The sequence below is a fragment of the Chelon labrosus genome, assembly GCF_963514085.1.
Source record: "Chelon labrosus genome assembly, chromosome: 1".
Taxonomy (NCBI): Eukaryota; Metazoa; Chordata; class Actinopteri; order Mugiliformes; family Mugilidae; genus Chelon; species Chelon labrosus.
The window spans coordinates 5,987,242-6,013,319 of record NC_140337.1 but is presented as its reverse complement, the minus strand read 5'-3'; the positions used below and the strand labels follow the sequence as shown (position 1 = coordinate 6,013,319).

The 26,078-nt window shown below is 41.1% G+C and overlaps 1 protein-coding gene across 1 annotated transcript; it reads right to left on the bottom strand.

The window, feature by feature from the left end:
* Positions 1–16,045: 16,045 nt before the first annotated feature.
* On the bottom strand, positions 16,046–20,545 carry LOC311502397 (copia protein). The gene is made up of 2 exons (XM_084564604.1): positions 19,101–20,545; positions 16,046–17,836 (listed from the first exon to the last, which is right to left on the bottom strand). Exons 1-2 carry the CDS (start codon positions 20,349–20,351, stop codon positions 17,807–17,809), a joined length of 1,281 nt encoding a protein of 426 aa, XP_084420730.1. The 5' UTR covers positions 20,352–20,545; the 3' UTR covers positions 16,046–17,806.
* Positions 20,546–26,078: the final 5,533 nt, after the last annotated feature.

Below are 26,078 nucleotides of genomic sequence, written 5' to 3'. Positions count from 1 at the left end.
CAAATAATAAACAAATTGCTCAAAATGACATACACTATCAAGCAGTCAGTAAACAATGCACCAAAAAATAGAAAACACATTGTTCAAAACAGATAGTTCTCAGGGAGAAGTACATTTTTACAGTTTTTTTCAATTGCTTACACACAAATCCTTTATGTAGCACACACTTTCTAAAACCTTTGACTCAAACTTCACAACTCTACATCAATTCAGCAAAACCATACACTAATTCTCAGCCTTGACACAGTTTTCAATTTAGCTTTTAACTTTTTGCAATTCAATACACACAATTCTCTACCTAACACACAAAAATCTATCAGGAAGTAACTTGATTTCCTATTTCAAACACAACCAATGAAAATGCCACACTTAGTCATCAGTGCCTCAGACTCCATCCTCATGTGTGCAAACAATAATTGCTTTACTGAACACCAACCAATCACTGCCTGATATAGGCCTATAAATAGGCCAAAGGTCAAGTAACCTGTCTTGAACAATGGATAACGTCAATGCAGAGAGAGACAGGGGAGTCAGAGGAGGACACAGAGGACGGCGAGGAGTTCGAGTTTGTGGAGGACACTTGGACACATCCCCATGCCCGTCTGCCACTTCTCCAGGCAATGGAGGAAGCATGTGGTGACATTGATGTTGCCTCTATCCAAGGATGGATACGCCACGCCAGAAGGTTTTTCCCTCGATGTTTGGCCAGAGAAAATATAGCATGTGATGTAGATGAAATATTGTGGCCAGATCCAGCCCGGAGGAGAGATGGACCCTAAATACACACCCAACTAGTTCTCTCTTTCTCTGTCTCTCTCTCTTTCTCTCTCTCTCTCTCTCTCTCTCTCTCACACACACACACACACACACACACACACACACACACACACACTTTTGTCATGCATTACTGTAAATCTCTATTTTTTTGGTTGATGTACCACCATATGTGGTGGTTGGTGTACATGCTTTGTTTTTTCCTATGTGCTGTACAAAACTGAATTCACTACAGCAACTGATTTATTCAGAAAAATAAACATGTTTGGTTCCAATATTGATTGGATTGATTTATTTTTGCATATTACTGTATTTTCACTCTTATATGGCAATATTTTAAAAAAATCCATAAAAACAAAAGAGCTTTAGATTTAGAGTAACAGTGTGTACATGATAGACATAAGTTTATAATACTATGGAAAATGTGTTTATGATGTGAGACAAATGCTTGATTTTGAGATATGTGTACAATATTTTGAACGCTGTGTTTGATTTTGCAAGATAAGGGTCACTTTTTGCATTTCATTTGAGCAATTATTGAATTTGTGTGTAGAGCTTTGAAAAAAACAGATAGAGCTTTGAAAATGTGTGTAAGCAATTGAAAAAAACTGTAATCTCAAAACAAATTTCATATGTTTCTGTCATTATACAAAAAGCTCAAAATTGATCAGAAATTACTGTTTTGCTCTTTGCATTTTTTTTGTTCTTCCTCCTTCTTGTACCCCTTTACAGTGCTGTACCCTGCATCTCAAAAACTTTATCTCTGTGATACTGTAATTCTTGTTCTTTGATGATATGAACCTGTAACCAGTCGAAATCTATTGAGCAGTCAGTACTGAAAACAAATGGAAAGCACAATGTTCAGGGCCATACAATTTGTTTATTGTACCATATACAGCCAACAACATGGTCTATGATTGTTGCTCGAATTTCATCGGATATTTCCACTCTTTGTCTTCCTCTTCCTCTTCCTCCTCCTCTTTCTCTTTCTTGCCCTCCTCCTCTTTCTCCTCGTCCCCCACCTCGCATATGCACTCGTCCTCGTCCTCTCACATAAATTCTTCTGTCCATTCTCACACTTTCTCATTCCCACCTTCAACAACCTGTTTGCTCTCTGAACTGGCTTATATTGGTTGTCACATCATTTGAAAGAAGTGAAATCAATTTTGACTGATTGTGTTCAATCAATGACATTTCTGCTCTCTTTATATGTAATTGTTGCCACTTGTGTTTACTAGTATGGATGACATGTGCATTAGAGTGCAGAATGTGTTTTAAGAATGAGAATGTGTTTAGAGTTTTGCTAAACCATGTGAAATGGTTTAAGGTATTGACAACAGACTGAACAGTTAGCTTAATGAGTTCAAGCAACTGAGAACTTTCTTCAGCCAATGGAGTTTAGTGTTTTAGCAACTGAGAAAAACTGTAATATCCTCACTAACGGGAATGATGGGTAGTTATCAATCATTCCCATCGTCCTATGACTCACGTTTCCAGCTAACACTGAAACTAAACGGTGCTACAGAGACATCTGTGGCTAAAAGAAATGTGATTTAGCACATGACATACCCCACCAATCAGAGTCCACTGATAAATCTGAATATGTTATATAATATGATCTGACCATACACAGTACAGAAGAATTCTAAAAACACCTGAGTGCGCAGTCGTCTTGACAGTTACCCATAATTCCAAGGGGCAGCCGATTCAACTTTCCAACTAATATCTGGTCAAATCTAAAAAAAAATCCACTTACGAAAACTGTGTTTCGAAAGTTAATCAAGCAGAGTGTGTCAGATAAGCACATAAGGAAATGACCAGTGAAAAAAACATGTGCACCATAAGTGAGACGACGTTGGATAGGAGGCCCGTTAAAGGGGTCCTAGAATCAAAACCACATTTACGTTGTTCCTGTTGAATTTAGGCTCCGAGTGGTGTCTAAGGACCACACCAAAAACTTCACCGCCTTCTCCAGCCTGCTTTCGTATGCAAATTCAAAACTAGAAACGGCCGTGTTGAAATGGGCAAATCTGAACAGAGCTCCGATATTACGTAATAGGCGCCCAGCCCTTTTGGATACACCCTCTCTCATTTGCATGTTCCAGCCCACTGTAAGGGCGGAGGCGTTAGCTAGCTAGCCCCAGCGACAGCTAACCGCAGTTTCTGACAAGAGGGATACGGTATGTCGGACTATGCGTGTAATGTTCCAGGATGTTTGGGGCAGGTCAAGACTCTACACAGACTTCCCCAAGAACTCAACTGTCAGCGGGAATGGTTGATGTTCATTTACAACCGCGTTCCACAGAGCTTCAACCCGAGGTTGGTAGTTTGTTCTGCCCACTTCACCCCAGAGTGTTTCTCCAACGACGGACAGTATCAAGACAGCTGGGTCGCCGGGATAGCTCAGTGGGTAGAGCTGGCGACCCATGTGCCGAGGATGAGTCCTTGTTGCAGCAGCCTAGGGTTCGAGTCCGACCTGTGGCTTTTTGCTGCGTGTTATCCCCTCTCTCTCTACCCCCTTTCCTGTCTATCTTCAGCTATCTCTATAATAAAGGCAACAAAAAGCCCCCAAAAAATATATTTAAAAAAAACAAAAGTATCAAGCCGGCTTTGGCTCTAGCTTCAGCCCGGTGGATTAGGCCAATCAGCTTCAGGATATGTGGGCCAATCAGCCTTTGGGTAAACTGGCCAATCAGAACGCAGCTCATTTCATTATTCATGAACTTGCTGAGTGGGCGGGAAAAACAAACTGTTTCATTGCAGGGCTTATTTATGACCTTGTATTAGGCTCTCTAGCAGTGCTCCTGGGGCGTTTTCAGCCCAACAAATTTACATATGCCATTATTTAGGCTCAAAGATCAATTCCTAATGGTCAAAAAAATGTGTTCTAGGACCCCTTTAAATACTCCCGGATTTCTTTCGTCGACTTGTAGCTTACCAATATGTCGCAATGTACTATCACATTGATGGCTTCCGTCGGTAAACCTTCGTCGTTTGCCTGGCTATGGGTATGATCTCGCAGCGAGCACGCTGGCTGTCGGCTCTAATGTTCTCGCGGCGAGCACGCTCGTTGCTACCAATTGGATCACATAGTTTGAGGAATTGGTCTCAATGTACAGTTAGTGCCAGGAGTAGCCACTGAGGTAAGCAAATTTTTTAAGGATGGACATAACTAAAGCTTCAAAACACATTGGATGGGTAAGGAGACAGAATATAAGAGCAGCTTTTTAAAAGGCCTCCATCTGTAAAACCATTCCTGTTTGGGGGCTCCTCTCATTGTTGCCCCGCTGGTGCACCTGTTGTTAATTTCATTAAAACCAAAGCAGCTGAAACTGATTAACAACCCCCTCTGCTACTTGACTGACCAGATGAATATCCCAGAAATTTAATTGACTTGATGCTATACTTTGATTAAAACGTTTTCGTTTTCATTTTTTTCTTTTTTGTGTGTGCCCACATTGTGAATACAGTATATAACATGATAAGCATCCTCTCAGCGTTTGTAATGCGTGTCCATCTTTGTCCCAGCCTGGATTCGAACCTCTGACCTTCTACTCCCCACCAACTACTCCTTAGCAGGTAGTGGGTTGGGTTGCAACCCAGTCTCACGGCAAGTCGTGATGGCATCACGAAAATTAATCTATTACATCGTGATACCGTCACGAAATTTCGAAGATTTTCGTGATGCGTTCACGTCTCACCGACTAATGTTTTTCAATTGGTGGTCTCGCAACAGCGTCCCTACCGGTGCAGCGAGAATATTTTCACGGACCAGTCGCGCTGGAAATATGTTTTTTGGCCATTGATTTTGTGTTACAAATGTGTATTTTGCAGTTTCTTGCACTAGCGCTCCTACCAGGGGAGTATTGCGGATTGCGGGGATTAATCCACTACGGTATGTCATAGTTGGACGAATTAAGGAAAGTACAGCAAATGTGTTTAATAAACATTTGAGAACAATATAACATGTTGTCAGCTCGTTTCAATGTTGATTCGCCTTCTAGTATACTATCTAGAATTACTACGGGGGGTAATTAACGTTATAAGAGCTAACGTTAAATTAAAACAACTAGCCAAAAGTTATTTTTTTAAAGGTAGCTAGCTAGCTAGCTAGCATGATAACAGTTACCTAAATATGACTTTTAGAAGACGTCAGGACATGCACAGGTGAATATCATGTTTTTAACCATGTTGCTAAAGCTAAATAAAGTTGTTTAAAAAGTGAAAACCTGGAATGGAAAAGGACAGACAGATAAGACAGGTGTCCATTGGTGCCTGTAAGCCGCTTTTCAAACGCTATTATCATATTTTACATTCTTAATTCACCAATCACAGTATCTATTGTTCCAAAGACAAAGCGTGTGTTGAAGTAGTTAAGTAATATATTAATATATAACTGCCCTATGTCTGAAATCAGGCATGGTCCCTGAGAACCTGAGGCCCTCATGACAGGTCAGAGTGATCATTGGATCATTTAAAAGTGTGAAGTAGTACACAATGTACATACTAGATTGTGTACTACATGCATACTGTGTTACATAATGCACCTTTTTATCTAACTTGGCTACACTAATTTATTGCGTCATCTTCAAATACAGGCTGTTGCATACATAGCCAGGTATTCTGATTACAAAATATCTGCATACCTGAGGAATGTGTCGTTGTACATTTTCCAATAATCTTAAAGCAATTTAACAGTAATACTTAATGCTGTCTATCTGTCTGTCTTGCAGTGGGACAAAGTGGAAAAACTCCTGGGAGCCAAAAGACAACATTCAAAGTTAACATCCTGAAATAGACTGTTACTGTGTCATAGTGATTTTGTTATTGTTGCTGTGTTGTATGCCAGTTATGGAGACTGACAGTTATTAGATATTCTTTGATATAACTGCTTTATGATCTGTTTTGCTTGATCTTTGAGGAGACAGGCTACATGAATTCATTCATTCATTCATCTTCTGTAACCGCTTATTCCTGTTAAGGGTCGCGGGGTCTGCTGGAGCCTATCCCAGCTGTCATCGGGCGAGAGGCGGGGTACATCCTGGACAGGTCACCAGTCTATCTCAGGGCTAACATAGAGAGACAGACAACCATTCACACGCACGTGCACACCTACGACCAATTAGAATCACCAGTGAACCTTACCAGCATGTCTTTGGACAGCGGGAAGAAGCGGGAGAACCCGGAGAGAACCCACGCAGACGCAGGGAGAACATACAACTCCACACAGAAAGGAACCAGTCGGCCCATGGATTCGAACCGGTGACCTTCTCGCTGTGAGGCATCAGTGCTAACCACCCTGGCTACGTGAATGATAAATGTTAATGTCTGGTAATGTTTTAAAATAAAATACCTGCCACCTGTCTCTGTCTGTGTTCATTTCCATTCAATTCAGTTTCACTATTGTTTACAGTTTATACATTTGCATCCTGAATAGGTTTGTTTTCACTAAAAAAAGGTGAGGGGTTAACAGACAACTTCATCCAATCACACCCATTACAGTAGCTTAGCCAGAATAAAGGCCAAGCCCATGTCATCGAGAAGTACATTCTTACCCATCAGCTGAATTTTTGTGCTTATATTGCTTGTTAATTACTCAGAATTGATTTAGTTTTGATTAACATTTATTGTTAAAGGCATAAGCTGTGAACCAGTAGTTACATTATAGGTGAGGATAGAAGTTACAATATTCTGAAATCAAGGAATGCCCCTGTTGCATATCCTCATTAGTGTTTTGTTGAGATGCTGTTTTTTCATTGAAACACACAGATGTCAGAAATGACCTATTGGACATCAACGGTATGTGTAACTGATTTACTCAAAGTCCCTTAATAGCTGTTGTGATGTTAGTTTACACACAGGTTCAACATGTCTGGTGGAATTAATTGGCAAAAACAAATGAGCAGATACAATATAAATTACTAATTCAGTTTAGCCTGGCTGACGCGACTGCACATCTCAATGAGATGCTGGTCTGGAAACTACGTGTTTATTTTCTCATATTTGAGGCGTGGTTTTACAAATGCCTAGAGCCGTTTATTGGGCGCTACGAATGTCTATCAAATGCGCCTGGTAATTCCCATGCTGCCTTGCGCGCGATTCATAGCCAAAGCCTGTTGGTAGCAGAGCAAACACATCCTTCTTGGCAGTGAAGTCTTTCAACGCCAAACGTTGCTCTTTTTTAAAATAAACTTGCGTTCTAAGCTACTTAAAACACTGTCTAAGGCTGCATCGAACGGTAACGTTAGGTCCGCTGCCATGTTGGATTAACACACTACAAGCTTCGGTGTCGCGCATAGACGTCGTCATCGTCTATGCGACGATCTGTGATTGGTTCCCTATCTCAGGCGAAAATAAGGGCGATAGTTTCCAGACTGCTTTTGCAGTGAGAATGAAATCGCGCGCAAAGCAGTATGGGAACACCCAGGCTAAATTCAGTTGTAAATCTGTCAGATATGATTACCTTACATGTTTTTTCTCATTGCTATTTAAAAAAAAAAAAATACTTGAAAAATACAATTTCATGGGCTGAGCCCTCAAAAGTCTCTCTGAATCTAAGCCTGTGCACAGCTGTGTCCATGAAATGTGAAAATCCATACTTTGTTGTAGGACTATAATAAAGATATTGTTGGAAAGGTCTCAACCTGGGGAATAACATATGTTAGTTAGGGGATTGTAAATGGATCCTTCTTTGAACTATTGACCTTTGAACCCTGACTTCTGAGAAGTTCTGAAGGGCTCTAATTCTGCATCAAAAGGGGCTATAGAGATAGGACAAAGTGTTCTAGAAAGCTTATGAACTCAGCTGTGTGACTATACCTATAGTGGATATAGACAGAAAGTGGGGGCGCTGTTCAAAATGGTAAACATATCTTTTCACCCACTTGACAATTACATACTTAAATTCTGGTCACAGAAATGTGTTTCCCACACCCTTAAACCCCCGGCTATGTGTTCATTTTATTATTTATAACCTCCTATTCAAGGAAATCACTAATCGTGGTAGAAACTACAAATCCCTTGAGCTGCGACGTGTAGCTTTATACCAAGTCACGTGATATTTGTAGTTTTTTCAGTTTTCAAACGAATGTTAAAATAGGGTTGTAAAAAGATATATATACTGATTACATTGAACATCTAGTATTGCCGAACTAGCGATGACATTGCTTTAAGTCGATATATGTTAAGAAAAAGTAAAGAGAGTTTATTTAGGATGTGTTTAGAACCGCGCAATATAGATTTACGCCAAACAGCAATGCAGTTTGGTTCTCCCGCTTCAGTAGGCTTACAGTAGGCAGGGTTTGGATTGGTTTATCTGCTGAACACATGAAATATTTACTATAGCCGAACTTGTAACGGCAGTGATTATAGTTGCTTTAAGTTAAGAAATGACACACAACACTGCATTTGAGTCGTTTATTTGAAAATATTATGAAGCTTTGCTGTAGCTTGGTTGAGCGGCAGAAACCGAATGCAGCCAATCGACGGCAGACGGCTATAGACAGGAATGGAATGAGTCTAACTACGTCACTAGACTTTCTGCCGATCTCATAAGCCTTCTTTTAATAATACTGATCAAAATGCAGGTTTAACGAATGCATTGAGTAACACGGCATTACTAGCATTCACTTTGAGGGTATGGGTAGTATTTTTACACTAAGCTCGTTTTCTACCCCGGGATGACGACGGAGGTTGACCGGCGGATCACCTCAGGAGGCCGGCCGTTCGTCTCTGAGATGACTCGATCACATATTGGGGATCTACACCGTTACTTTCTAGCATGAAAAATATTAAAACTTAATAAAGTGACGTATTAACAGCTATAGAGCGGGAATCAAAACAGCTTTTAGCCTGCTTATTACGATGCCACTAGAGGGCACCAGCGCGGCTAATCACCCCCAAACGTTCATTCATTCATTCATTCATTCATTCATTCCATCTTTATTTATTCTCGGAGGTTCATTTAGGGTAGTCCTCATTTTCAGTGACGCCGGGATTACACAGTAACAATGGGATAACAATAGATATCCCAGTAACACTGGGTCGTAATTTGGGTGCAGAAAAAACGACAACTGTGGTCGTTCTGTCGATGAGGACAGTCTGTGTTTTGAGTTGCAGTTACAAACCCCAACTACACAACAAAATATTAGCTAGATAAGTGAGCAAACTGGACCAGACAGAATACAGAATTCTAGGGCAGAGTTTGCTGGTTTTGTTTACCCATAGCAACGGTTGCTATGCGTCGCAGGTTGAAAATGAGATCGTAGAGACAAGTAAAAAAAAAAAAAAAAAAAAAAGTAAAGAAAAAGTAGGCACACTAACTATAGCCATTGTAAATTGAAATACTATCGACAAAATATCCCACCTAAATTAAGGCATGTTTTAAGCCTACAGCAAATATGCAGCCCATAGCAACGGTTGCTAGCGTGGCTGGTTGAAATGAATGAGAACGTCTCACAGAAGTTCGTGATGGCATCACGAGAATTAACTTCAAGATCGTGATACCATCAGCTTATACCCTGCAAACATTTTGACGTCTAATAAACGTTGAAACGACGTCTAAACGTACACGTCGCCAGGAGGTCTAAAAGTAATGCTGAAATGCAAATTGAAACGACGTCGCGTTGCAACCTCGACGTCTTTTTAACGGTCGTAAACAACGTCTCCACAACGTCACGTTGTAACACAGATGCCCAGCAAACACATAACCTTTAGGGAACGTTCCCTAATGGTTCTCTGAAGCCTTTAGGGAACCTTTAGGGAACGTTCCCTACCCACTAAACATTAGACGTCTGATTGACGTGCAGATCAGGTCTATATTGCGTCCGTCGGTCCATGACCAATTATGAACGTCTACACGACGTGCAAACTAGGTCCGCTATTTCGACGTCTAACCATGACCCCATTTAGACATCAATATGCCGTTCAACATTTGATCGTCAGACTAGATAACTTTTCTGGAGGTCATATGGACGTCTAAGACAGGTGCAGGAAATTGACGAATGTATTTTTTTTTTTAATTTAAGATAAATATCAAACTTGTTGTTATCAACATGATTAATCAGTATGAATGATTAATAATTTATATTCATATTCATTGTTGATTGTTGATTGTTGATTTGAGATTAAAAAATATTTATTATTTATTTATTGTACATAATATTTTGTTATTTTACATTTTCGTATTTTTCCTACTGGTTTATTTAAGGGTCTCTGGCTAAATTTAACTGAGTTCTGCGCCTCAGTCATATCGGGTGAAATGTGTGCGAATTCGCGACTCTAACTGGCTGAGGCATTGTGTCGTCACATACACCGTAAGAGCCACTCCGATTGGCCCAGGTGTTTCTGTGGAAGCAATGGCCGAGTCTGCACCGTAGGCTACCTCTACTACAGCTGGTTTAAATCATCGTTCACTAAATTGCAGGTAAGTTCGGTCTCTGCCTAGTTAACTTTATGTTCATTTATAGTGCAGTTTTAGCTTTGTCGTATTAATCTAAACAGTTGTTGCTACAGTTAGCATTGCATCTTTTCCCATCAGCTCGTTAGCTTTTGAACACAACCACCGTGCTAACGTTTACAGACGCTTTAACGTGAACAATTGTACACATTAAAGCGTTTATTAGACGTCGAAATGTTTGCAGGGAACACTGTAAACAACAGTTGTTCGGTCGCTATCATTATGAGAGCGATAGTAGTTATTCCTGTGTGAGACTTTGGCTGGCCGCCATTGTTGGGATAACTAGATAGATAGATAGATAGATAGATAGGTTTTATTTGTCACATGCACAGTTATACATAGTACAATGCACAGTGTAATGTATTGTTGTACCTGCAGCCAGTAGTAAGAAAATATATAAGTACTACAGTAAACAGTAGTTACTACAGTAAACAGTAGTTGCACACAAGGTAAGCGATATAAGTGTAATGTACACCGATAGAGAAATAGAATATAAAAAAAAATAAAATAAAATTAAAAAAATGAGAATAAAAATAAAAATATGGACTGAATAAAAATATAGACTGGTAAACTTGGGAGGTGGGGGGGTAGTTGTATATGTACATAATTTACAGTATTAAATATTAAATATTAAGCAGCTACATGAATAAAGTGCAGTGGTATTTAAGTCCAGTTAAGGCTCAGAGTTGAGCAGGCGGATGGCATGGGGATAAAAACTCTTCTTCAGCCTCTCAGTCTTTGTCCTCAGGCAACGGAAACGCCGGCCTGATGGCAGTAGAGAGAAGAGAGAGTGTCCGGGGTGACTGGGCTGTTTCAGGATCTTTGTGGCCCTTAACCTGCAACGTTTGGTGTAAATGTCCTGCAGGTTGGGGAGGGGGGTTCTGATGGTCCGCTCTGCTGAACGGACCACCCTCTTGAGGGCCAGGAAGTCCTGCCTGGTACAATTTCCCATCCAGGTGGTGATGCTCCCACACAAGATGCTCTCGATGGTGCAGGTGTAAAAGTTTCTGAGCACCTTGAGAGGGAGCTTAAAGTCTCTGAGACGTCTGAGGAGGTAGAGACGCTGTCTGGCCTTCTTCACGATGGTGTTCAGATGGTGAGTCCATGACAGGTCCTGTGAGATGGTCACTCCCAGGTATCTGAAAGTGTCCACTCTTTCCACCTCAGAGCCACAGATAATGAGTGGATGGAAGTCCCTCTGCTGTTTCCTGCTGAAGTCCACAATCAGTTCCTTTGTTTTGCTGACGTTCAGCAGGAGGTGGTTCTCCCTGCACCAGTCCTCCAGGTGGGACACCTCCCTCCTGTAGGCTGTCTCGTCGTCGTGGGAGATTAGTCCTACAACAGCGGTGTCGTCAGCAAACTTGATGATGATGTTGGAGTCTGAAGTGGCCTCGCAGTCGTGTGTGTACAGCGAGTACAGCAGAGGGCTGAGCACACAGCCCTGGGGGGATCCAGTGTTGAGAGTCGGGGGGCTGAAGTGTGGTGACCCACTCGGACCCGGTGTGGGTCCGAGTGGGTCACCAACAAGAACCAACAAGAACAACAAGAATAACTGTTCTTGTTGTTGTTTTTTTCCGGCAATACAGAGGCATTCTAAAAAAGCTGGCGGTGTTAACTGCCGTTTCGATCGCTAATCATTTGTCTTTTTCTACTTGTGCAGATGGAGTCATCCTGTTTCATAATCGGGCAACTGAGGACTTCAAAGGGCACTTTTTTTTTTTTTTACTTTTTTTATTATTATGTTATTGTTCTATTCGTATTATATTTGTAGGCTATTGTTACATTTTTATTCACAGACCGAAGGTAATTTTATTTATTGTATTTTACCACTTTTTCACAAATTGTACTGCATTTTATGCTGCCTAAGACTGACGTTTGCAATAAAGATTGGGGAAAAAACTGTCGGGATTGGATTGTGATTTATTGTAGACCAGACTGTAGTCTAAAATGAGTTTAAGTTTAACGTAGAAACGACGTCTAGAAGACCACATTCGGACTACAACTGGCTCCTATACAGAGGTCCTGTGGACGTCAGTAACGGACGTTCACTCGACGTCGGGAAAATACGTCGTCTGTTGTAACAGTCTGCACCTTCAGAGGACCAAACTTCGACGTGCAAAAACGACGTTGAAAAGACGTTATTTGAACGTGTCTTTGCGCAGTGGGTAAGGGTTAAAATTTTTTGAACTTTTAAAGAACCTTTAGGGAACGTTCCCTAAAGGTTCTCTTAAGGTTACATTTTTTTTACCTTCAGCGAACCTTCTCTGAACGTTCCCTAAAGGTTCTCTTAAGGATGCATAGCTAAATATGGGATGTCTTAAGACATTAAGTCTTATAATTAATTAATTATAAGACTCTGAAGAAGCAAAATCGATTGTGGGGAGGGAAGAGAAAATCTTTACACGTAATACAGACTAGCTGATGATGTCTGCTTTTCTGTGCTTGTAGTGAGCTCGCTGCTCTGAGTGTGTGTGCCCCCGGATGGATAAAATGCAGAGAACAAATTTTTAGTAGGAATCTCAACTACATGAATACAGTCCAACCATGTTGGCCCAGTTTAGATGGCAGTCCTACACATACTAACACAAATCTAACAACCCTGTTAATCCAGTTTAGATGGCAGTTCAACACAAACGTATGCCAACACAATGCTAACAATGTTGGCCTAGTTTAGATGGCACTCCGACACAAACACATGCTAACATGATAACATTCTACTATGAAAACAAGAATAAAGAGACACTGACACAAGTGTTAGGTTTACAATAGAAATTTATTTGTATTTTCTATTTAGAACTGTCTTAACATGGTTAACATAACTTCAATTTATTCAAAACTTCAATTCAATATATATATATATATACACACATGCATATGCACAACATGGACAGTGAATTGATGTAAATGATGTTTTAGTCAATATTACACATGGACAGAGGCTGTTGTCGTGCCCATTTGCATGTGTAGTTCATAACAGTATGTGATAAAAGTATAGAATCAGCTATAAACCTTTACTTTTCATTTTAGGCAGAATTCCCCATGTCCTTTCTCCAGTCCCCGGACGTCCATCTCATCCACTGTGACAGGAACAACCTCAGACACGTCGAGCGTGATATTGAATGGTGTAGATGAAGTGCATGACACTTGTATGTTCAATGTACTGAACATGTTTGATACACATTTTTAACTTGCAGTATGTCCCTGAACTCAAACTTTAACTGCTGCCACATGAAGAAGGTGAATAATGCGCGTTTAGAAGACATGTCTTCTAAACGCGCATTATTCACCTTCTAAAAACGATCCAGTAAATATTCTGATATATATAGCTATATTTTTTACAGCTGTATGTGTCGAGTTTTAGATGTTGTTTCTGCAGTGAAGTGGAGTTAAAAAGAGGTTGACAAATGCAGGTAGAGAAGATGTTGACGTTGCGATCTGACGTCTTTTCAACCTGCATTTCAGCATTACTTTTAAAGCCCCTGGCTGCGTCTAGGTCTCGACGTCGTTTTAACGTTTGTTCAACGTCGAAATGTTATCTGTTCAAACTGAATGATTAACTGTAAAAACAATTAGTGTTTACATATAGATAATACATTTAATGAATAATAAATGATATTATAAATATTTTTTGCTATAAATTAACACATTTATATAAATACAATGTATTAACAGAACCTACCTTTGGGGGGAAATTATAAGTTTGACAACACAAAAGTGCAGTTTCTTTAAAGTTTTATTACACAAACAATCAGAACACTTGAAAAACTAAAAAATAATGAGACCAACATGTTTCTTACACATACAGCTCTGGAAAAAGTTAAGAGACCACTTCAAAATGATCAGTTCCTCTGGTTTTACTATTCATAGCTATGTGTTTGAGTAAAATGAACACTTTTGTTTCATTCTATAACCTACTGACAAAATGTCTCCCAAATTGGAAATAAAAATATTGTCATTTAGAACATGCATTTGCAGAAAATGGCAACAGGTCAAAATGACAAAACAATTCTGGTGTTTTCAGACGTTGTATAATGCAGTGGAGTGGAGATCCTCACTCTGTCATGTGAAGCTGGAAAAACATTTGAAGTATATTACTTAACAATTCTTAAACACATCTTGGGAAATTATACACCGTTTAACCATCTAATTCACCTACGTACATACTACATACATCACATGAATGTTAAGTCATGAAACAGACATAAATTGCTTTTTGGTTATATTTACATAGGCCAAAAAGTCCCAGATAATGATAAAATAAAAACATTACATGATTTTAAATAGAAGAAGCATTGTTGATTAACAAAGCAGACAATTAGGCATTGCATTGGGAGTCAAATTTTTATGTTCACAATCCACTGAATGTTAACATTTTAACAGCTAATCAATAGATTAGGCTCCCATTGTTTTTTTATGAAGATAAATTAACATTTTCAAATTATCTTGGGGAAAAAATGCATTTTCTGGACACCTCCATGTCAGCTGGTCTGTATAAGTGCTTCACTGATTTATGTCTGGATTTCTAAACTCCAATAGTCCAAAAATATCAGAATATTAGACAGAAAGCACACTGAAGAGCCCTGTTTATGTTAGCCGAGTGAGCAGCTAGCTTGAAATCCACTCGTTAAACACATAACGCACGGTCGGTCAATGCCACTTTTTAAAACACAGAAAGTTGCATATGAACCTACAGTCTATGATATGAACACATATAAACCGTCTCTAATGTTTTATGTCAATGAACTTACCGAAAAAACTGTTCGGTACGTGCCGTGCTTCCTCCTCTGCAGTCGTGTTCCGCTGCCAGGTTTGAAGTAGTGATGTTACGAGACGTGTCGAGGCTTCGAAGCGTGTGTCGAGAATGGAGGCGGGGTTTCCGCGAAGCGCGTATCGAGGCTTGCTTCATTTAGGGGAGGGGCCAAAAATAATGACGTCCGAAGCCTCGCTGCCCGGCTGTACCACGTGACTGATTCAGAAAGTGGTTCTGATTTTCCCGCGAGGTTTGACAGCACTATAAACCCCTCGGGGTTTTTGATAGAGTGTCAAGTTGCGGAGTTTGGATAGAGTTTATATAATTTGGAGATAGTTTGGAGAGTTTAAAAAGAGAGATATAGTTTGAAGATTTAGGAGAGTGAGGAGAGAAAGATAGGTAAGAGGATGGAGCCAGCTAGGAAGAGACATAATGAGTGCCCTCTTCCTAGTTCCACAAGCACTTTCACTTTCCTCTGCCTGTTTAAGCCCATGCCATTTGCCTAAAGTGACGGAAAAACACACAACCTGCCATATCATATCATACTACCATTTTGGGAAAAGTTACACACACAATATATATTGTGTGTTTTATTCAAAAAATATCATACACCTGTGATAATTTAAGTAGAGAAATTATTTGGTCATACACTTTTTTGTAATTCATAGTCATTCCCAAGAGCCATTACAGATAGTGATGGCCCTCTGACACCCGAGGCTCCGACACATGCGCCGTAGCTCATGAAGCAATTGTATCGAACTACTGTGCCGAGGCGTGGTTCGTTCGAAGCAGTTGAGTGACGTCCGAAGCAGTTCAAGTGCTTCGGACGTCACTCGAAGCACTTGAACTGCTTCAGACGTCACTCAAGTGCTTCGGACGCTTCAGCAGCAAACGAATCACCTGAGGGGTTCGGTTTGTCATGTGAATCACTTGGCGGATCGAGTGTGTTCAGGGATTTCCCGGATACCCTATTTGGTGGTGCTCATTTGAATGTTTCTGTTACGTTTTCTGTTCCTTCAGCCATCTTAGGAGGGAAATAATTAACACCAGCTTTTCTTTTCGTTCTCTTTTATTCACTTCTCTTCTCAGTAACAGACATGGCGGAAGAAAAAGTTCATAATAACAACAAAAAACGCGCCCACAACATCTCATTGGCCCAAGAGGCTCACGTGACCTCCACCGAACGTACAGCTTCAAAATAAAAGCATAAAACAACAATAAATGAGAACACAAAACCCAACACCCCCACTTGTTCTCATCATCATAACCCGATGTTATCATTCCAATACATTTAGTTTCCAAAGAACCATGTTTTGAACTTGATTATTTTTGGTTTCGCTACAGGCTTTGTCAGTATGTCGGCAACCATTTCCTCTGATGGGCAATAGACAATACTTATTTTACCTTCACAGAGTGTGTTACGTATGAAGTGGTACTTCACATCAATGTGTTTAGACCTCTGTCTGTTCACTGGGTTCTTACACAGTGCTATGGCACCCTGGTTGTCACCATGAATCTCAGCACGACTGTGTATTCTATTATCCATGCCATTTAACAGCTGAGTAAGGTATATGCTCTCCTGAGTAGTAGCAGCTAGACCTATGTACTCGGCCTCACATGTGGACAATGCCACTGTGGGCTGTTTCTTTGTCTTCCATGAAATGGCGGGACCCTGTTTTGTCAGGCTGAAACAGTACCCTGTAGTGCTCCGTCTATCTTCCATAGAGGATGCCCAGTCAGCATCACTGAAGCCAATAAGATTCAAACCTTCATTTTTCTTGTAACATAGTTCATAGTCAACAGTGCCCTTTAGATACCTTAGAACATGTTTAGCAGCCACTAAGTCCTCTTCTTTAGGGTTTGCTAAAGTTTGAGAGAGCCTGCTCACAATCCAGCTGATATCTGGTCTTGTACTAGTCATAGCATAAATCAGGCTGCCAACAATCTCCCGATATCCTCTGGGGTCTACAAACTCACTGTTCTTTTCCTCCTCACTTTTGATACCACCCTCTCTTGGTTCACTTGGGGTAGATCTGGGTTTACACTCTGACATTCCAAATCTTTCAAGCATTTTTAGAATGTATTGTTTTTGATTCATTGTAATTTTGTCTTTCTTCTGGTCAAACTGTATGCCCAAGAAATATGAAATTTTCCCCAGATCCTTCATGTTGAATTGTGATCTCATAGTGTTTTTGAAGCTGTTGAGTAGGTCGCCATTGCTGGCTGCAATGATTAAATCATCTACCCATATGATCACAATGATTGTCTCACTTCCTATCTGTTTCTTGTACACACAGTGGTCAGATAGGTTCCTCTCAAAGTTGTCTTGTTCTAGGTGGTCATTTAGAAGTTTGTACCAATTTCTTCCAGATTGTTTCAGACCATAAAGGGATTTCTTTAACTTACACACAAGTTTTTCTCCGGTTTCTGATGTGTTTTCAAAACCCTCAGGTTGTTCCAAGTAAATCTCTTCCTCTATTGGAGCATGTAAGTATGCTGTTTTCACATCCATCTGATGTACAATGAGATCATTCTGGACAGCAATTTGCATAAGGGCTCGCACTGAACAAATGTTTGCTGTTGGGGCAAATGTTTCATTATAGTCTATTCCCTCTGTCTGGTTGTAGCCTTTAGCAACATACCTGGCTTTGAAAACGTTTCCCTTTTCTGTGTTTTCCTTTAAGGCATATACCCATTTTCCCCCCACTGTATTCCTACCCTCAGGTAATGTAGTCAGTTCAAAGGTTTCGTTTTCTTTAAGTGAGTCCATTTCTTCCTTCATGGCTTGTTGCCATGCTGGTGCCTCCGGTGACATCTGGGCTTCTCTATAGGTTTGGGGGACTCCGCACACTGCCCTGAAACAATAATCAACACTAGCATGGGTTACATCTTTATCTTTAATGTCCGATGTGTAATCCTCTAGGTATTTTGGAGCTTTTCTTTCTCTTATTGGGTAGCGGGGGTTTTGGTCACAACTAGGCTCTGAACCTAAGCTGTTTTTGTTTTCACCCAGAACAACTTCCTCATTTTGTACATTGTCATTCTTGTCTGTGTCATCATCATTATTGTTTAAGATCTGATTCTCTTTGCTATCTTCTTTCTGTAGCAATTCAGAGTCACTCTTTTCAATTTCTGACTTTTGGTCTCTGAAGCTGTTGGTTTCTGGTTCATATTCATCAGTCTGGGTTTGTTGATCAACACTGTTCATTTTGATGAATTTCACCAGTCTGTGTTTGGACACCTTTCTTGTTTGAGGGTTGTAAACCAGATACGCTGGACTGTTCTTACTGTACCCCACAAATATTCCCTTTTTACATTTGGGATCAAGTTTCTTCTGATCATGACTATATGCATAACAATCTGATCCAAAAACCCACATTTTTTTGGCTTTCTTCCTGTTAGCATAAAGTATGGGGTGTTTTTAGTTCTCTCATTGTAACATCTGTTACGGATATGGGCTGCACTTTGAATAGCATAAGGCCACAATGCTTTTGGTAACCCCTTTTCTATTAACATGCATCTCCCCATTTCAAACAAGGTCCTCCACTGTCTTTCAGCTGTTCCGTTCTGATGTGGAGAGTAAGGGGATGATGTCTCGTGTCTTATACCTTTTTCTCTTAAAAGGGCCTGAAAGGCCTCACTTGTGTACTCTGTACCATTATCTGATCTGATACATTTGACACTACCATAAGGTGCACTGTCTGCAAGATACTTCTTTGTGGCCAATGTTGTATCACTCTTATTTTTAAGGAAGTAAACAGCCACTGCCCCTGAAAAATCATCTGTGAATGAGATGGCATATCTATGCCCATCTTGACCAGTTGGCTCTATTGGACCTGCTAAGTCAGTATGTACTAACTCGAGGGGCGCACAAGCTTTTGCATCAGCATTTCTACTTCTACTGTTGGTGAATTTTCCCTCAGTACAAACATTACAGTCAATCTTAGTTTCCCCCGTGATTTTCATGCCTAATACAACATCAGGTAGTTTCATCACATCATCAATGTTACAATGTCCCAGTATCTCATGCCATGTTTTGGCATCACACGTTAAATTCACTTTGTCCTTTGACATTATGTCATTGACTGAGTAATCAACCCATTTTTCATTGTTATTTACCGTTTCAATGTAGTACAGTCTTTCCAGTTCCTCGATGCGGAAGACAGTCCCATCTTTGGTTGTCAGTTCATTCTTCCCCTTTTGGAAAACCACTTTGGCCCCATCAGCTGTTACTGCCTCTACTGAGAGGATGCTCTGAGGATACGATGGTATGAACAGGGCCCTCTTCAGTGTTACCATGACGTTTCTCCCCTTCTGGTCCCGTAGCATCACCTCTGCATCTCCTCGCTTGAGAGCTACGTTGTTCTCCCTGGTGCCATCTGCAAGCTCCATAAAATGCTGTTGTGGATTAAAGGTCTTGTCAAATCTTGTAAACTTACTTTCCTCTGTTATGATGTGGGATGTTGCTCCACAGTCCACCATCAGTCCATTTTCTTTGATGTTATCTGGGAGGAGCTCTTGACTAATCTTGAATACGTAGGTTTGTTCTTCGTCATGACTTTCTTGTTTCTCTGCAGATTGCTTTGCATCATCTTTGTGAGTATTTTTCCTCCTGCACGTCTCATCGCTGTGTGTTGAGCTTTTGTGGTAGCTGCACCACTTCGCGGCTCCTTTTTGGCGGCAGTCTCGTGCAAAATGACCACGTTTTCCACATCCATAGCACGTCATGGACGACACGTCCACTTTCATTACATTGTCTGACTTTATCTTTGTTTCAAACTTCTCTGTTTCTTCATAGCTTCTTAGTTTACTTTTGAACTCAATAAAAGTCATCTCTTGACTGCTCTGTGTTGTGTGTACAACAAATGGCTTATATGACTCTGGGAGTCCTTTCAAAATCATGGCGATTATAAGCCCGTCACTAATTGTTTCTTTTGCACTTCGAAGTGACGTTACAACTTTTTCAGTCCGGATGATATAGTCTGTCACAGTTTCTTCTGGCTCCTTTCTAAGCAACGTTAATTCTGTGTACAAGGCAATTATCCTGGGTTTACCTTGACTGGCGTAGTGGTTCCGTAATATTTGTAGTGCTTTTCTGCCGTCGTCTGTGGCTTCTCTCATCACCAACGACAGGCTGCGGTCGTCGAGGAACTGTATTAGCTCTGCGAAGCATTGTGCATTCTTCTCTGCGTCGATGTTATCGGTGCCGACAAGCACGTCTTTCAGACCTTGTAGTCTCATGTGGCCGAGGAACTTTACCTCCCAAAGTTCATATTTCTCTTCGTCTCCGTCGAAAACTAGTCTCTGTTGCCATCCTCCTGTACTGCGCCTGGGCCCATAACCTGTTACGTTTTCTGTTCCTTCAGCCATCTTAGGAGGGAAATAATTAACACCAGCTTTTCTTTTCGTTCTCTTTTATTCACTTCTCTTCTCAGTAACAGACATGGCGGAAGAAAAAGTTCATAATAACAACAAAAAACGCGCCCACAACATCTCATTGGCCCAAGAGGCTCACGTGACCTCCACCGAACGTACAGCTTCAAAATAAAAGCATAAAACAACAATAAATGAGAACACAAAACCCAACAGTTTCTTTGCAGAGTGGTTTGTTGCTGTAGTTGGAGTTAGTTGCGTATTTTGTGGAGATAGATCGTAATTAGAGATTCAGAGAGAAATAGATAAATTAGTTACATAGTTAGATAACACTGTACTGATAGATAGACATAGTTACATAGATAGTCCTAAATAGCGGTATATATAGATAAGACAGAGAGAGAGATACAGATAAGTAAGGGATAATGCCCGACGAGGTGTCCATTAACAGAAATTAATGGACGACGCGGAGGCGTGAACCGTCCGACGCCTACACCTAGGAAAGACGTTCCGTCAAATTGCCTGATGACAGTTCTAAATTATTGCGCTGGCTCAAACGCTAGATGGTAACCATGGCAACGGAGACTCAACGTTATTTCAGTTGACTCATCGCAACAGCAAGACAGACCAACATGAGTGATTTTATCATTTCTTTTAACTTATTTGGTGAGTTTGACAACTTTGAAGACTGGGATGCAGCAGAAGAAAAAGAGAGAAGAGAACATGAAAAGAAAAAGGAGAAGCGACACAAGGAGGTGACACCGGAGGAACTTAACGAATTAGAGGATGACAAGGACGAGATGAACACAAAGAAAACCACGAAATGGGCAGTTAAAACATTAAGAGACTTCCTGGCTGACAAAAATATGGACATCAACTTTGAAAGCTACACTGCCGCCACTCTCAACGACGTTTTGCGACTGTTTTATGCGTCTGTCCAGTCGACCAAGGAAGGAGGAGAATATAGTGTTGCCAGTTTGAGGAGTCTGAGAGCCGGCATTAACCGCCATTTAAGTGATGTCAACATCATTAGTGACACTGTGTTCAAGACCAGTAATGCGGTTTTTAAGGCGATGCTAAAGCGTTACAGAAAGAGTGGGAAGGACACCAGCTTCCACCATCCTCGCATCACTGAGTCGGATCTTGAAAGAATCAGATGTTCATCTGCGCTGTCTCCTGATACGCCCCTCGGCCTCGTCAGAAAGGTGTGGTTTGACATCCAGCTGTGTTTTGCTCGGCGTGGCAGGGAGGGGAGCCGAGAGCTGACCATGACATCTTTTATCATCCAAAGAGACGAGCATGGCGTTGAATACGTCAGTTTAGCTCATAATCCTCAGACAAAAAACCATAAAGATCCGAACGACCCGCACAAGGAAACCCTACGAGGCTTCATGTTCGCCAGGCCCGGGGATCCTCTGTGTCCAGTAAAAAGTTTTAAAAAGTACATCTCCAAGTGTCCACCAGATGCAAAATCGTTTTATCTCCACCCGAAGCGCTCCATCACTGTGGTGGTATCTGATGTGTGGTACTCCAGGGAGCCGATGGGTGTCCACTACCTGGGGAACATGCTGAAAAAAATCAGCGAAGAGGTCTGTACACTAGCTACATTCTAATAATAATGTAGCCGTATAACCCCTCTTCTGTCCTCATTAATATAGCCTGTTTATTATTGTTTCTTTCAGGTGGGTCTGTCGCGGGTTTACACCAACCACAGCCTCCGGAGCACAGCTGTCGGTCGTCTCTCTGACGCCGGGCTGGAAACTCGCCAGATCATGTCGGTGACGGGGCATCGTTGTGAGAGCAGCCTGCAGGCTTACTGGGCTCCGTCAGTACAGGACAGACGACAATGGAGCAACATTTTGTCATCTCCCAATGTCCCAAGCAGTGGTCGCAGCGAGCCACAAACTTTAAATGTCCGTCCATCAAATGCCACGATGATGGACATGCCAGTATCGTTATCAAATTTTACAATTAATGGAAACGTAGCATTTAATTTTAAATAGTGTGTTAAGTTACGTCTGGCATGGGCCTACTGCCATTGCCTGTCTTTCTGTCTTGCATATAGGCTAATTGCTTGCTTCAACACGTGATGATCAGAGTGAATGGTTGACAATATTTGCTGTAAAAAAAACGATTTAGGAAACTATCTGTGAACTTTGATTCTTTAAAACAAAGTTTCGCATCATCCTCTGGACACACACAAGTGGTAAGTAGTGCACTGGCCTTCTGATATGATACTTTATCACGTAACGTAAAGCCATCATCTCACTTCCCATCACTGATCAACTGCTGCGGTCGGGTCGCTATGGCCACGTTGCTTGGCAACGCCTGTATACGGGAGATATTAAATAGTGCGCTCGACTTGTAAAAATAAAAAACTCACGATTTTAACTCTAAAACACATTAAAGTAGCCTATTATTAATTGATTAAATATTTCTTTCTTTCGTAAGTGACCATGGTATAAGCGGGATAATGCCCTTCGAGGAGTCCATTAACAGAAATGAATGGACTTCGCTTCGCGTCGGACGGTTCACGCCTCCGCGTCGTCCATTAATTTCTGTTAATGGACACCTCGTCGGGCATTATCCCTTACGTATCTAATATAAAACTATAGCCCAAAACTATACACGCACTTCTGACTATATAGTCACACTACTAAACCATGATACCAAGAGCAAAAGAAAATAGTTGATGAAAGCGCTGAAACATAAACATTAGTGCAAATTAATGACGGTCCACAGAGTGTAGTAGTGACGTAATGAAAATGGTCCAACGACAACCAAGCGCCATTAACGGGTTTAGTGGCACACTGTGAAATCACCGGTCTTTCGTTATTGAATCAAGGGATCGATTCCCATTGTTTGTTGCTTTTTTTATTTTTTAGTGTTAGTATGTATATAATTTTTTTATAATCAACTTTAAACCACATATCCATGTAACGTAGTCGAATAGGAATGTGCATGGCGAATCAAGTCCCACACAAGCATGAACCAGTAAGACACGTCTCCATTGCACTACATTTTATTGTCCACTAGATACAAAGAATAGAGCACGGAGTCACTGAAGCTTCGAGTAATGAACCTTTTTTTAATCACGTGTCGAGGCTTCAACAAAACCTCGATTGCCCATCACTAATTACAGACACAAAAAAATCAATGCATCACACATTATGTGGTTATACACCTGGCCAGTAGGTGGTTTCATGTGCACATGAAGCTTCGAGAAATGAACCCTTTCTCGAACCAGTTGGCTCAAGTGGTTCGATGCCTCATGAGGCTTCATCTCGCCATCACTAGTTTGAAGTAGAAGGTCCCGCCCTTTTCGCCTCTGATTGGCTAGAAGGGCTCTCACCCGATTGGTTGCATACATTTAATTTTTTCATCTAGTTGGTTTGTGGTCGAGGTGCAACCAGAGAACGTCTAATATGGGGAGAAGTTCCACTCTCACTGAACTTCCGGGTTCTGAACTGTTGCAGTTCCACTCTGATTCCATATGAGGGCGCTCTCAGGACGAGTGCAGAATGAATGGCGGTCTATGGAGCAGTACCCCTCAAAATCCACTTTTCTCAGGATATAATTTTTTGTGCAGTAATTTGAATATTGAATTTGAAAGGAGATGCAAAGAAATGACACATTGCTGGGTGTTAGATTTTTTAGAGTCACTTATTTTGCTTTAAAAAGTATTTTAAAATGTCAATGACGTCATACACATCGTACGACCAGATACTGCTTTACGGCAATCCTTCAGTCACTGCTTTGGTGCTTTCGCGCTCTGCACTTTCTTTTCTCTCGAGGCATGGACAACACAGCTGACACGGGTAAATAATCGTGCTAGAAGAGTTTCTGTTTTGTTGTTTTAAAAGACCGGGCCGAAAAAAAAAAACTTGGGCGAAAAAGTCCGTCTTAACATTCTGGTCCCGCTTCGGATGCCACGATGCCGTCAAGCGGGATCTGGTCGTAATCAGTCCTTCACTGACCAATCAGCGTTCATTAACACAATGCTAGCGTGTTATGGGCAACAACAACTCAACCTGTAAGAAAACGAAAGGACATAAGTTCTCGTTCATTCAACTTTTGACCTATAACCCATGTTGAACTTGCAAAACCACAATCAAATCTGAGATTTCTCAACGACAATCGGGTGAAAGAGACACATTTAGCCGTTTAGCTCCATAGAGTCCCATTCATGTTGCACTCATGGCGATCGCCCCCAGTGGAAATCTGGTGGAACTGCAACCAAAATTCGTTACAATGGGACTTAATAGAGAGTGGGAAGGCTCTCCGTAGACGGGCTCTGGTGCAACCTAGCCTGGGTGTTCCCATACTGCTTTGCGCGCGATTTCATTCTCGCTGCAAAAGCAGTCTGGAAACCATCGCCCATATTTTCTCCTGAGATAGGGAACCAATCACAGAACGGGGGGGGGCAGCAAGACGATGACGACGTCTATGCGCGACACCGAAGCTTGTAGTGTGTTAATCCAACATGGCAGCGGACCTAACGTTACCGTTCGATGCAGCCTTAGACAGTGTTTTAAGTAGCTTAGAACGCAAGTTTATTTTAAAAAAAGAGCAACGTTTGGCGTTGAAAGACTTCATTGCCAAGAAGGATGTGTTTGCTCTGCTACCAACAGGCTTTGGCTATGAATCGCGCGCAAGGCAGCATGGGAATTACCAGGCGCATTTGATAGACATTCGTAGCGCCCAATAAACGGCTCTAGGCATTTGTAAAACCACGCCTCAAATACGAGAAAATAAACACGTAGTTTCCAGACCAGCATCTCATTGAGATGTGCAGTCGCGTCAGCCAGGCTAGGTGCAACCTAGACCTATTTTAAACTCGTTTCACGCTAGAGGTCGCCCCTTAGACCTGCGGTCAACCCCCAGGTTGATGAAATGTTTGCAGGGTATATATTATGGTGGCTTTAATGTGAACTTTGGAATATGCCTATGTTCTCACTTGAACGCTGTACATCGTTCTTTTCACAATACACCATATTTTTAAGCAAATAAAGTTGTTTACTTAAGATTACTGAGCGTTTTATCAACGACTGGTCCGTGAAAATATTCTCGCTGCACCGGTAGGGACGCTGTTGCGAGACCACCAATTGAAAAACATTAGTCGGCGAGACGTGACCGCATCACGAAAATCTTCGAAATTTCGTGACGGTATCACGATGTAATAGTTTAATTTTCGTGATGCCATCACGACTTGCCGTGAGACTGGGTTGCGTAGTGTGCCTTGGAGGCGGAGCGTTCCAGGGTTCCCCAGCACCTGATTTTAAAACAAAACACAACCAAATGAAACAGTTTGATGGCTCACGTTTCGAGCTAACACTGACACTAATGGACATAAAGCTTCAAGTCAAGATTCAAGATTCAAGATTCAAGATTTTTATTGTCATTTTATTTCTACAACCAAATTTTGGTGGCACTTAAAAAACAGAAGACAAGACAAAACAAAACGAGACGAAACAGCTTGGACACAGTAAGACGTGTCCAAGCTTATCATCATAAAGGAGTTATAGTATCGGGAAGGACACTGTATGTATGACAAGCTCCTTATAAGTCATTGAATGAATGATTAATTACGTTTCTCTATTAGACCCATTGTCTTTCATCTTGTCTAAACGGTTGAAATGTTGTAGCAGACTATTTAGATACTTTGATGGAAACGGTATTCCCTGATGGCTCTTTCAGCAGGATAATGCGCCCTGCCAAAAAGCA

Excerpts from the sequence above, each read along its gene's own strand:
- LOC311502397 (XM_084564604.1), bottom strand. The coding sequence starts at position 20,351 with ATGGCTGAAGGAACAGAAAACGTAACAGGTTATGGGCCCAGGCGCAGT. Across the intron at positions 17,837-19,100 it reads GACTGTACTACATTGAAACG|GGCAGTGTGCGGAGTCCCCC; the intron begins GTAAATAACAAT and ends TTATTGTTTCAG.